Source organism: Strix aluco, chromosome 9, assembly GCF_031877795.1.
Source record: "Strix aluco isolate bStrAlu1 chromosome 9, bStrAlu1.hap1, whole genome shotgun sequence".
In the NCBI taxonomy this organism is placed as follows: Eukaryota; Metazoa; Chordata; class Aves; order Strigiformes; family Strigidae; genus Strix; species Strix aluco.
The window spans coordinates 3,440,051-3,453,309 of record NC_133939.1 but is presented as its reverse complement, the minus strand read 5'-3'; the positions used below and the strand labels follow the sequence as shown (position 1 = coordinate 3,453,309).

The following is a 13,259-nucleotide window of genomic DNA, read 5'->3' as shown; positions in this document are numbered from 1 at the left end:
TCAGCCCTTTTCTCCTCTCCGCTTTTGTTTACCTTCGCCTGATCTCTCATTTATTTATCTATCTATTCTTCCTCTGCTTACCCTCCCATTCAAGCCCCATGTATGTTAATTGTGTTATGCCGTTTAATTCTAACACCGGTCTCCAAAGAGCACTTAATGAGCAAAGCACATCCAAACACGCATCGCTCCGGCTATTCAGCTCCTCCAGACAGACCTCTGCGTCCTACTCCGTCCCCTCCGTCTCTGCTCCCCCTCTCCAACGAGACTCTCGCCCTCACAAAGGGGCCCCCATGAATACCCCCCTCCCCCCCCAAATCACTAATTGATCCGGACGAGATGCCGGTTTCAACCCACCCCCTTCCATCACCACCAACACCCCCCGCTCCAAATCTCTCCTCGCACCGGTAAAACTTTAACTCCGCGGAGGCAACTTGAGAAATCTCGATTCCCCGACGGGATGGGGGGCCAGGGCGGAGGGGACCAGCCCCCCCCGCCCCCCCGCAGACCCTCGGGATTGCCGTGGCTCCATCCCTGTTTTTTTTCTGGAGCTTTCTCACCCCGCAGCCGCCTTTCCCCCGACGGGCTCCAAACGGAGCCCGACCCGGCCCGGCCCGGCTCCAAACCGGCCCCGAGCCGGTGAGATCGGCTACCGGAGGCGGGGGGTCGGGCCGGGGAGAGCGGCCCCGCGGCGGCGGCGGGGCCGGGGCTGCGGGCGGAGCTCGGCCCCGCCGCGGGGAGCATCGCCCGCAGCCCCCGGCGGCCGCCGGTGCGGGACGCGGGGCCGGGGAGAGCCGGGGCACCGCATTTACACCACGCAGTTGCCTCGTTTGATGACAGATTGTCTTTATTCAAAACGTCTTTGTTCAACAAATGAAAAGGTTTAACGAGGTAAAATCCTGCCGGATACATTTTTTTTTTCTTCTTCTTCCCCAAGACATTGTGAAAACATATTTAAATTACCATCGGTTTTTATTCGGTTTTTCGTTATTATTAGTAGTATTAGTAGTAGTAGTATTAATTTTTTACAATTCTACTGCCTGACTTCATACCTGACGCTCTGTCTAAAGTAAACTTAGATCTAGTCTCACTGGATCACACAAATTTAAGGACTATCTGTTTTAAATTAAGCAAACACTATCATATGTTTTAAATATAAATGTTTCTCCCTTCTTTTTTTTTTTTTTCTTTTTTTTTTTTTGACTTTGAAGAGCCTTTTTCTGACATGAAAAGCAATTTTACCTAGTAGTGCGTGGTGGCAAAATATATATATATTTATATATATAACACAGCCGATCTCGTCTTTTAATGTGCAAAAGGAAAACAAAACCAAAAAAAATCATAGTAAGACCGAGACTTCCCAAAGTCAAGTCCAAGTGACATGAGACCCTGGAGAACTCATAGACATAGAGAATAAATAAAAATCGAAACCGCCTCTCTCTGGGTTTTTTTGTTTTTTGTTTTTTGTCTTTTTCTCCCCCGCGTTGTCCCGAAAGGGCAGTTCAAGGTTCGCTTTTTTTTTTTTTTTTTTTTTTTTAAACACATTTACAACTCTGACAAGTGCCGGGCTCCTATCCGCCCCCGCGATTGCAGCTCCCCCCCGAGCCTGGGGCCAGCTCTCAGGACGAGGTTTAGGCGAGAGCATCTCCGAGTCCCCGAGGCAGCGTCCGCGTCTGTCCCGGCCCGGTGGCGGGCGGCAGAGTCCTGTTTCGGGTGGCCTTTTGCTTCTGCAGGTTTTATGTACATGCACACGGAGGAATCCCAGTTCCAGCTGCCACCCGGGGAGGGGACACACTCACACACGCACACACACGCCTGTGGGGGTGTGGGTGGGTGTTACATGGCAGTCGCATGTGCTGAAGAATAGGGGTCTATCCCAGTCTTGGTCATGCCTGGGAATAATATGTAGGCAACTGGAGGTTGCAAACTGGAAGCCGACCAAGCGGTACAGTTACATGGCACGACATAGCCCGGGTTAGTTGGCGAGGGGTGAGTGTGGGTGTGTTGGCTGGGGCAGCTCAAGCTGCCAAACGCCCCGTTCTGGTATCCCAAGGTGGAGGCGTAGGGCAGGGTGCTGGTGGCTAAGGTGTGAGGAACCTCAGTCATCTTCTGAATGGCGCTGGAGCTGAACTGGCTGGGGTCAAGTAAGGAGTAAGGTGCTGAGGTGGGAGGCAGGAAAGCCCTGGCCTTCTCCGGGGAGCTCAGCAGAGAGTCAGTGGCCCCCACGGGAAGCCCGGCGGCCTTTAAGGGATCGGTTTCCCCGAGGTAAGGCAAAGGGAAGACATACCTGTCCTTTTTGAGCAGGTTCTTGGGCTTGCGCCGGGGTCTGTACTTGTAGTCGGGATGCTCCTTCATGTGCTGCGCCCGCAGCCGCTTGGCCTCGTCGATGTAGGGGCGTTTCTCCGCCTCGGAGAGCAACTTCCACTCCGCGCCCAGCCGCTTGCTAATCTCCGAGTTGTGCATTTTGGGGTTCTCCTGGGCCATCTTGCGCCGCTGGCCGCGGGACCACACCATGAAGGCGTTCATGGGGCGCTTGATGTGGTCGCTGGGCTTGGACATGCTTCGGCCGGGCGGGCGGGCGGGCGGCTCGGCGGGGCGCTGCGGTGTGGGGCGCGCTGGGGGCGCCGGACGGCGGCGGGAGGAGGAGGAGGAGGAGGAGGAAGAGGAGGAGGAGGAGGAAGAGGAGGAGGAGGCCGCGGGAGCCGGAGGAGCGGGAGGAGCGGGCTCAGCTGATCATCACAGGTCCTCCGCCAACGCCGTCCCCGGCGGGAGCCCTGCCGGGGCGGGGCGCGGAGAGGCGCGGAGCGGCGCGGCCCGCGGGGCCCGGCGGGCGGCTAGGCGGGCGGCGAGCCGCCGGGCGCAGCAGCGGGCCGGCGGTGGGGACGCGGCGCGGCGCGGGGCAGTTCAAAGGCGAGGGGCTGCGGCGCGCAGGCTGACATAGCGGCAGGGCGGTCACAGCGCGGCCGGGCGCCCAATCAGCGCGGAGGGGGACCCGCTTAAAAAGCGAGGGAGAGAGGAAGGGCGAGAGGAAGAGGAGGGGAGGGGACAGGGGAGGGAGGAGGAGGAAGAAAGGAGGGGAAGGGAGGAACACCCCCCCCCCCCCCCGCCGCCCACCCCAAACGCGGAGATTAAAAGGAAGGCTTTTGTGAGTTGCTGCGCTAATAGCAGCTGCGGGGAGGCGAGAGAAGCGCGGGGGGAGGCGAAGGGGGTCGTCCCCATCCTCCCCCCATCCCGCCGCTGCGCGGAGCGGGGCAGGTCCCGGCGCCTTCCGGGCTGCCGCCGCCGCCGTCGGGGCAGCGAGCGCCGCGCTCCGCCGGGCCGCTCTCCCGCCCCCCTCCCCTCCGCCCCCGCTTCCCCGCTCCGCAGCCCCGCTTAACCCCGGGAGCCGGCCCGCGTCCCGGCTTGCTTTGAATAATTGCCTGCCTCCCGCGAAACGCCCGTGGGGAAAATATTTATTAAATGGAAACAATTGCCCCGGCTCCCGGGGGGGAGCCGCGTTTGTTCCAGGCTTATTGGTTTTTAGCACCTGCTTTGGTTAACAAACCTGCTCCGAAAAGCCCCCGCCGGGCCGCCCCCTACCCCCGCCCGCCCGTTTCTGAGAGCGAGCGCGGAGAGAAACGAGAAGTCGGGCGGGGGGAGGCTCCCCGGGCCGCCGGGGGGGGTGGCGGCCGTCCCGGCCCCCCCGGGCTCCCCCCGTACCCCCCACCGGGCACGGGCGCCGCTCCGCCCCCGGTAACTTCGCCTCCCGCCCGGCGGGGAGCCGCGGCCGCGGTCCGCTCCGTGCTGGGGTGCTGCTATTGGCGGGTCCCCACCTCCCCGCCTCCTCCAAATAATACGAATAATAATAATAATAATAATAATAATAATAATAGTATAAACCACCCTCGACCTTATTTCCTGCTTTCTTCCTTTCCGCTGGCAATAAATGACTTTCATTTCCCGGCAGAGCCGTGTGCGTGCGGGGCCGGGGAGGAGGAGGAGGAGGAGGAAGAGGAGGAGGAAGAAGAGGGGGGCAAATGATTTAGAGTCCGCTCACCTGGACGGGCCCGGCAGCGCCGGCGGCTTTGGCTCTGCTGCCGCCAGCGCCATCCCAGAGGTTTTTTTCGTTGCGCCTAGAAATGCGCCGCGAATTTCTTCAGCCCTGGCCGGGACCCCCGTGCCCAAAGTGGGGGCTGCGGGCGGGACCCCCCCGGGACGGCACCGGCCCTTCCTCGGGGAAATTTCCCCCTTCCCAAGGTGGGCTCCCCCGAGCCCCCCCCCCCCCCCCCCCCCCGAAACGACTGCGCGCATAAGGGCCCCGCAAATAGGAAAAGGAGGGTGCAGGCGACCCCTTCCCCCAGATGTCCCCCACCACGTGCGCCTGTTACTTTAACCCCCCTCGGGGACCGCGGGGCCACGCGTGGCCCCGGTAGCCCCGTCGGGGCGGTCGCCGCGGGCCGAGCCGGGGGTGCCCGAGCGCTGCTCACCCCGCAGGGCACCTGCGGGCTTGGCCGCGGCAGGGTGACACGCGTGGAAACTTATTTTTTCACCCCATTTCCCCTGAGGAAACAGCGATACCAGTGGCCCCGGCTGCCGGGGCTCTGCCCCGCGGAGCGGCCGCGGCCAGGCGTGCGCGGCCGCGCTTAACGTCCGCGGTTAAAGCCGCGCTGGCGCCGCTTCCCCCGACCCGCTCGCCTCGGTATTTTGTGTTTTTCCCCTCCGCCGTTTGAAATACAAAACTCCCTTTGTTTTCATTGTTTATTCTCAGATTCTTCGGGGAGGGGGGGTGGGAAATTGTATCATTCGTCATCCCTCGCGAAGATTAAACGAGGGAAACCTGGCGTCCTTCTCAAAAATCCGGGTAGCGAGAGAAACCGCTCAGAAGGGAGTGATGGCTCGCAGGCTCTGCCGGCTCCCGCAAAGTCTTTCCAATCAGTTAATGTTGCTTCGCAATATTAATGATAAAAAAATCGGCAGCCTCGCTTTCATTGGCTGGTGCCTTTGCCTTGATGCATCACACACTCTCCGATCAGCTCGGGGCATTTCGGACTGTATTTTGTTCATTTACATCCCATATATGCCCCGTTAAAAAAAAAGGCAGAGAGGAAAAGAAAGATTTCCTTCGAGATGCCAACGCCTCCATCCTTAAATACTTCCATTTTTACCCTAAATCATCAGTCCTGCAAGGGTATCTGTTGCAGTTGTACATGCCCCGAGGACGGGTTTTATAAACTTAGCACCTTTTTTTTTTTTTTTTTTTTTTTGAGACAGCAGTGATTTCCAGGGCGGTGACTGAAATCCATTTCTCCTCGCCAGCTTGTTTAGACACCAAAACTAATAGTGCGATTATTATTCCTGAATGATATCATGGTAATGGAGAAAGATAAGAATGGCCTGATATGGAAACATTAAAATTATATTCTTGGAGGTAGTTCATTTGGAGTAACTTTAAATTAGATGAGATCATGTAGCTTGAGATCTAATATCAGCATAAATAGAGCTGTATTTCTGCCTTCATCTTCCTCCTCCTCACAGGAATCACGGTCGGGCTTGCAGTGCTGCAACTGCCAAAAGTGAGAGGCAAAGAGCACGGCACCTATAATTTGAAAATACTCCCGATCCAAACTTTTAGTTGCTGGAAAATAATGGATCTTTAAAGAACGTTTTTTTATGCTTCAGGAGCTAGGAAAGGGAGGGGATTTGAAACTGATTTTTAATCGAAGGAAGCACATTTTGGAAAGACTTTCAGGTCTCTGATGCTTTTCACAGACACTGAAGACACCAGTCCCCCTTGCTGTTCCGCGTGACCTGGTGAGATTCCCACCGACAGCAATGCTTTCTACAAATACACAGAATTCGCTCAGCGCACGGGTTATTTTGATTCTTTCCCTTCGTATTTGGTTATTTTACATACAAGTGCATACATACATTCCTTCATGCATGTGCCACATATTAAAAAAAAGACCCATTTAATCACACGCCATCAAATATTTTTCTGAGAGAGATATATGTGTAAAATACATGCACGCACCAGCTCGTACAAGCACACAGCACTGATACCTTCACAGATACCCTGCGGAACAGACTACACGCTATGGGTTATTCTCTGGGCATGTTTGCAGTATTTCTTGCTCAGTTCCACACACCCCCCTCCAACCCCAACCCTGTGAAAAGCATTCACGCAACTACAGCTACAAATAGTTACACCCATATAGCCTTCTGCATGGAGAGATTTAATGGAGTGGGTCACTGCCCTGTACGTACGTGACAGAAGAGGGTAGTAGTGATGGATGTGGCAGATTGGATCATCCCACGATCTGGTTTGCCCAGTGTCTGCTTCTCACGCTGGCCAACAAGAGATGCTTCCTGGAAAGGCACCACTCTCCGTGGGAGAGAGTTGTAGAATAACTTGCTACAAAAATAAAGATTCCTCTCAGCCTCCATTAATTAGCACCTGTTTTCTGCCCTGAAGCTGAAGTTTACAGCCCTTTCAAAACTTAATTTTGGTTCTGCTCATTTTATCTATCCATGATACTACATGATCTCCTGTAAACGCCCCGTCCTTTAACACACTGCTATATGCGTTTACAGAACCCATTTCTCACAGGTGAGCTGTTCATTATTCTTTTGCAGAATTCATTTCTTTTTGTAGCCTGCTGTTAATGAGGAAGGTGATGTATATTTTTGTGCCGAGGGATTTCCCTCCTTGCTCAGGCTACCTGCAGGTGATAACCCTGCAGTGTGACCAGCCACCCTGGGGAGCCACCGATGCTAGGAAACATGTCCCCTGCTGACACGTGCATTTTACTGTTGCAGGTCTTCTCACAGCACCTGGGGTGGGGGCAGTGGGGGTGAAGGTCCTGATTAGTGAGCCAGCAGGACTGCCTTACAGCATGATTTGTGTCCTGAATTACAGCAGCCTTCCCAGACGATGAAATTAAGCATCCTTCTCTGTGCGTGTTGATGTGGAAGTGCTGCATTGAGCAATACTGACTGCAGCCAGGTCAGCAGCCTCTTGGGTTGACATTGTTGTCACCGTGAAGTGCATAATGCTGGGGCAGAGACCACCAAAACTGCCCACGCAGCCTCAGAGAGTAGCGCGGGCTCCAGGGGACCCACAAAGAGTCTCTGGGTGCAACCCCTGCAAGACACTCCTGGGGCAGTGCCACCTCCTGGCCTTTCATTAGCAGCATTAGCTGTTCAATAATAGCTAATGAGTGGATAAAGAGTGGCTCGTCCTTTCCAGGGTGAGAAATGCCCAGTGGAAACCCAGCAAGATTCCCTGACGTTGGGTAGACCCATGCTGCAGAGCCCCATGAGGTCCTTGGGTGCATCAGCCCATGTCCCCAGGGAAGGGTCCGTGAGGATCACTGTTTGCTTTCTCTGCAGCAAAACCAGCAGGATGGAGAGCTCATGAGCCTCTCCAGTAAATAAGTGTATTCAGTGTGGCCGTGCATGTAAACCCGGGGGCTTGACACAGAATTGACTTCCTAGATATTGTATGGCCAGGGAGCCTCAGTCATTGTCAGCAGCATGAAGTGAAGGATAAACGACCTCAGCTCAGAAGTGCAGAGCAGGCTTGTAAGGAAAGGTAGTATCTTTTATTAGACCAACTGATACAGTCAGAAAAAAACAGACAGGCTTTCAGGCACACGAGCTCTGAAATAGAAGCAGCAACTTTCAAGAAAAGTGCCAAGGCTGAACTGTTTATCTCAGGTACTCACCCACCTCCATTTCTGGGGAGGCTGATGGCTTCATCGGCTGTAATACAGCCGTCCTCACCAGCACAGGACGAGGCACGGAAGCGTGGTTATTCCCAGCTACATGTCAGGCATGGAGAAACACAGAGGCCCGTCCAAGGCTGGAGGAGAATCTTGGCGTAGGGGAGGGAAGCGACCTCGAGGGTTTGGTACTTCAGGTGAGCGCTGGAGGAGCCTTTGTCTGGATCACTGACATTCATCCAAAGCTACTCGTGGAAAGCACGTGGAGCTCAAACAAACATGACCAACTGCTGCATTCTGCAGAGGATGCGCTTGAAAGTTTTACCTCACTGTTATTCTTCTAGTACAGTTAAATAACGTGAAAAGTGGAGGTCTGGTCAAGATGCAAGATAGAGAGGAAAATGCTCCTTCTATTGATTTATGTAATCCCAACAGCAGTTCACAGGCTCAGGCTACTCGCAAATCTATGTCTTGTCCCCCAATACCACATTTTGTATTTGAATATCTGAATGAGACAAATGGTGTTTAAAGGCAGTCACCACAGATGTCCATAAGGGCTCTGGTGCTCTGAGTTTCAGGAGCATCTCTTATGTCTAGTGAAGGGTGGTTTCAGTTCGTGTCCACTCCATTTATTTAGGACCTGCCAGCATCACACATACCAACAAGGTGGAGCTAGATTTTTTTTGTTGAAACTGCCCTCTTTGGTCAACGTGCTCACTCTTGTGAAAGATCTGTCGCCATAAATACAGCCAGGCCACAGCACAGTGAAGCTCACGTTTAACTTCCCACCTACATGAACCACACCTCAAGAGCCATATAGTTTCCTCCCTGCTCTTTTCTCACTTACACTGATACAGCACTTCAGTTAAACATATTCACCAGAAATACAAAGCCTGTGAGAAGGTAACACTCGAGACCCATCAAGAATCCGATGAACAGCCAATTCATCTTACTGGAAGGACTCCAGACCTCTTCTCCCTACTCACACAACTGTTCTCAGTGTCTCAGGGTGAAGCTCCAGGGGTGGGTTGGGATATTTTAAGCCCTGAAGGCCATTTCTTCCCCATCACATATTCCCACTATAAAGGTAGGACTCTAGAAGTGCCGATGGCCAAGTTCTGACTGCCATAACCCTGGAGAAGTCATCTGTCATGCGGTCCAGAATGATCTGGATTATCTCCAGAGCATGTAGGGAGGTTTTAAGCATGTTGTTTAGGTCCTGAATTGCTGGAGATGGACCACAGTTGTAAGAGACGCTCCAGTGAGCAAGAGATGCTCCATGGTAGTAAGAGACAACCAGTAGTAACAGATGCTTTTCTGCCTCAAATCTGAGACCCTCCATAGACTCCACTCTGTTCAAAGCACGTCAAATACTGAGATGCTGGTTGGCAGTACCAAGCCTGTCTGGCAAACAGAGCTTTGGATTGAACTGGTGAAACAAGGTCTAAACAGCCAGTCAGTTCTGTTGTTTATTGAAAATTCAACCCTGTCACTGACCTCACTGAGTGAACCAGCTTCAGGAAAATCACAAAGCACATACCCACCCATACTGTTTGAAAATGCAACGGCTTCCATCCAAACACTGCTTTACAGGAGCTCGGATGCCTCTAAGATGCCTTTTGTTTTTTGCTGGAGGTTTGTGGTGGCATCTTAGAGGCAAACCTCCTCACTAGCTCACCCACAGCTCAGGAATGGTCCTCAGAGGCTCAGCAGAGCAGAATCATGCCTCTCAGCAGGGAAGGTGCCCACACGTTACACGTAGGCTGGTTTTTTGTTCTGGGGTGTTAGCTGTGAGTTAAATGCCATGTCAGATACCATGTTCTGGTGGGGAGTCTGGCAGTGGGTTCCCAGCAGTAAGGGAACTCCTCCAGCCTCTTCTCCAGGACTGCAGAAGCCGTTCCTCAAGAGGAAGCGGCAGGGCCACCATCTCCTGCCATGCAATGGTCTGGAGCACCCTCCTTGGGAGTCAGATTGACCTTCTGTCCAGCAAGGCCGTGAAACAAGCCTGCAGAGCCAGGAGGGAAAAATCACTGCTGGACTCCAAAAAATGAGTCAACCAGACGGATTGAGGCAGCAAAACATTTGGATGGAGAGGATCCTTATCCCTTGAGCCACTTGGAGATCCACCCCGGTGGGGGATGCAGCCTTATCGAGACACACCAACTCTGCTGCAGGACAGACACGATGACTGGGAGCACAGCTGTGCTGGCCTGGTGCTACCAAAAACCATTCCTGGTTTGCATTGTACATGCCCTCTCCTGCCCTCCCCAGCCTCATCCTGCTCGTTCGACCAGAGCATCCCTGACTCAGGGCCCTTTTCCAGTGGCAAACAGATCCCTCCGCAGTAAACTTTGGGGGAAGTCTCAGGAACTAATTTTGAAGGATGGTACAGATTATATGATCATGGCTTGAGGAAATTATTATATTTTTAATTGAATTTTGTGTGCTATGCACAGATACTACAGTAGTGGGCCCTTTATCAATTGTTAACACGAATACTAATGAATACTAATGCTAATCATTTGTTTCTGGAAACAAATACAAAGATATTTGATGGAAAAATCTCTCTGAATTTTAACATCAAAAATAATGAAATGCATCACGGTCCGGTGGTGCTAGAAGACAAAACCCTACAGTTACAATATGGTGACACAAAACGTGAGATACGGGGGAGCTGCCACTCGCATTAGCTATTCTGCCGACTAACACAGCGGGGCCAGGCTCCAGAAAATTACTCTCTTGCAACCCGCAAGGAAAAACTCCAACAACCTTGGCCCGAAACTGCAGCGAACGCTCCCCAGGAGCCATGTGAGGGCAAACCACCCGCTCCGGGGCAGAGCACAGAAGAGCAGCCAGCAATGTCTCCTCTGGAGTCGGTCCTGCGGGGCTGGAGACCGGCGCCCAGCCCTTGCACAGAGCCGTGCCTACAACGGAGCAATGCGCCCGCTTCATTATTTATTTATTGCGATGATTTACAAGGCGCCCATCTCTCCAGCAGCTGCTTGTTCTTTACGAGGTTTGGAGATGAAAGCCAACAATATTTCCACCCACCCAGCCCAAACGGGAAGGCACGCTCAGTAACCCTTTCCTAACCCTTGAGACAGGGATTCTGCGGGGAATAATTTAGCCGGCAGGAGATTCCAGAAACAGCAATTAATGAAAGACTTGGATGAAGCATGTCTTATATCTTGTTCCAAATATGGCCATAGAGGTTTATACTGGAGCGGGGGAGGCAAACGTTAAAGGGAGGGCCTGCTCTGGAGCACACCCAGTCTGCAGCACCTGCAAATTTCCCCCCCAGGATAAATAACTAAGATATCTCCGTCACTTGGGGCTGCTCAAATTATTCATAGCAAATAAATTACCAGGTGTATTTAGTCTGTTGTTCCCCCCCCTTCCTTTTCCTACACACTCATGAATCACTTGCAAATAGATTCTGATTTCTGCAAGTGTGTCTATTAGTCATAATAAAGAGACGTGGCATGGCTCATGTGAAGACGTGTGGCCAATGGGCTGCCAGCAAATGCTCATTATTGGTCTCTGGTATCTACATCTGAATGGTGATTCAGGTCATTCTGCTGCTTCTGAGCGTGGATTGGTGATGTGTTTTTTTTTTTCCCTCTTCCTTTTTAACGAGCAATGGGAGCAAAGAGGGAGGACCATGGAGATGCTCGGCGCAAATCTGCTCCACCAGGCAGGAATCCGCTGCTTCTCCTGAAAACGTGGCTGCTCAAACAAAGACTGGCGCCCGCATGGGGATGGTGTTCCTTGCTGGGACCACTCTGACCTGCAGTCAGACCCAAGAGCATTGGTGTCCGCCCATGCATCTGACATCTAAGCTTTCGCAGAGGCCAACCAGCACTGCCCATACATCTCCAAGAGTCAACACACCAAGGCAATATGTTCGCCGCCTTCCAGCCAGAATGTGCCTGGGAAGATATATGAACGGTGTTTCGTTCCTCTCTGTTATGCTGTCTGCCTCAATCCCAGCCGCCGAGAAACCGAAGCGTTACAGTGGATGGGCCCCGTCTCCTCCATTCGAGCCCTTTGCCTCCGTAGGCAACTACCACCCTGACAAACAGCTCAAGGCCACCCCAATGTCGCTCCAGTTTCCCGCTGGCCATGGAGAGAGATCACTTGTTCTTCCTGGAATACAATAGGCACTCCCAACTTGCGCAGGGTGGAGAGGTGAGGGGACACAGGTGGGAGGAGAGGAGGAGGAGGAGCTGTGGCTGGCCTTCCTCCATGGCACGTGGCAGTCAGGTTGCAGGGGATGGGAGACTTGTCTGATTACTGGCCAAACAATAATGAGCAGTGCTATTTAAACACATCCAATTACTGCAGTTATTCAGTGGGCAGAGGCCGACATAAGAATGAAAACACAGAAGGAGCAGAGAGGTCTTTGCCTGGGAAAGCATGTAGGAGCCTTGTAACACCTCCCTCTGAAAAGGGATTTAATCAACAGCTACAAATTTGCAGGGCGAGGAGAGAGAATGGGTGCATTGTGTGCAGCACTGACTTTTCACGCTCTCTCCAGCATGGAGATAACTCCGTGCACACATATAACTCCCCTGATCATCACCCTCCCCTGGGAAGGACTACTTGTAGGCATGAGATCCGGCTACCCCATCCATCCAAACACAGTCCAGGGCATAAAACCGAAAGAAACCTCTTTATTTCCCTCTGGTGCTCTGACTGTTGTGATCCGATGGCTTGTGGTGATCAAGTCACGCCTCAGACCTACCGAGTATGGTGGGTATGTAGGCATATAGGCCACTCCACTGTCATACCCAGACCATTACATTGTCTTCCCTCCCAGCCCTGTTTAGGGCTGGTTTTCACTTGGGAGCCTGGTCTACGTGGCTCCTGCACTGGTAGACCTGCCTAGGAGGAGACTTCAGGTTTTTAGACCAAAGGAGCTGTTGTTGCACATTTTTACCAGGATAAAGACAACTTTTCATCAATCAGCTTAGTGCCTCCCTTTAGGCTGCAGTGACACAAGCAACTATGTAATGACACCCTCACGTCCTCAGGCAGGAGCTCATTCTTTTTTGTCTCTGCCATCATCGTTCATTCCTCCAGCTACTGGAGTCCCTAAATCAGAGCTGAGCAGTTTCCAAAAGAGGAGCCCCATCTCAGCCCAAAGGGCTGCACCCGACTCCTTGGTATGGAGGAGGTTCACTGCAGATGAGTAAACTGCTCCCATGTACTCCCCAAACAGATGAACCCTCCTGTTTTATAGGATTAACGCTCTCACCAGAACCACAGGTGATTATTGCTCTCTTCTGTGTTTTCACATGGCTTGCAATAATGCTCCAGGGATTCATAACAATTAACTGACTTCAGCATCTCAAGCTGTCATCAGTCAGCGACACAGGAGGAGATAGCCTCCAAAACGAATCAAAACAGAGGAAATAAGTAGTTTAGCCCCTTCCTTTGCTATTATTCCCATGTAACACCAGAGTCTTCCCCTGTGGAATGACAACATGGAATGATGCTAGAGCAGCACCACTGAGATAAAGTGAAGATTGTAGCTTTATTTCTGTGCATATGCTGCTCTTC

The 13,259-nt window shown here is 52.7% G+C and overlaps 1 protein-coding gene across 1 annotated transcript; it reads right to left on the bottom strand.

The window, feature by feature from the left end:
- Positions 1-1,178: 1,178 nt before the first annotated feature.
- Positions 1,179-2,556, bottom strand: SOX14 (SRY-box transcription factor 14). The gene has a single exon (XM_074834512.1). It carries the CDS (start codon positions 2,554-2,556, stop codon positions 1,834-1,836), a length of 723 nt encoding a protein of 240 aa, XP_074690613.1. The 3' UTR covers positions 1,179-1,833.
- Positions 2,557-13,259: the final 10,703 nt, after the last annotated feature.

What these genes read in the sequence shown, in the direction of transcription:
- SOX14 (XM_074834512.1), bottom strand. Translation starts at nt 2,556, where the DNA reads ATGTCCAAGCCCAGCGACCACATCAAGCGCCCCATGAACGCCTTCATG.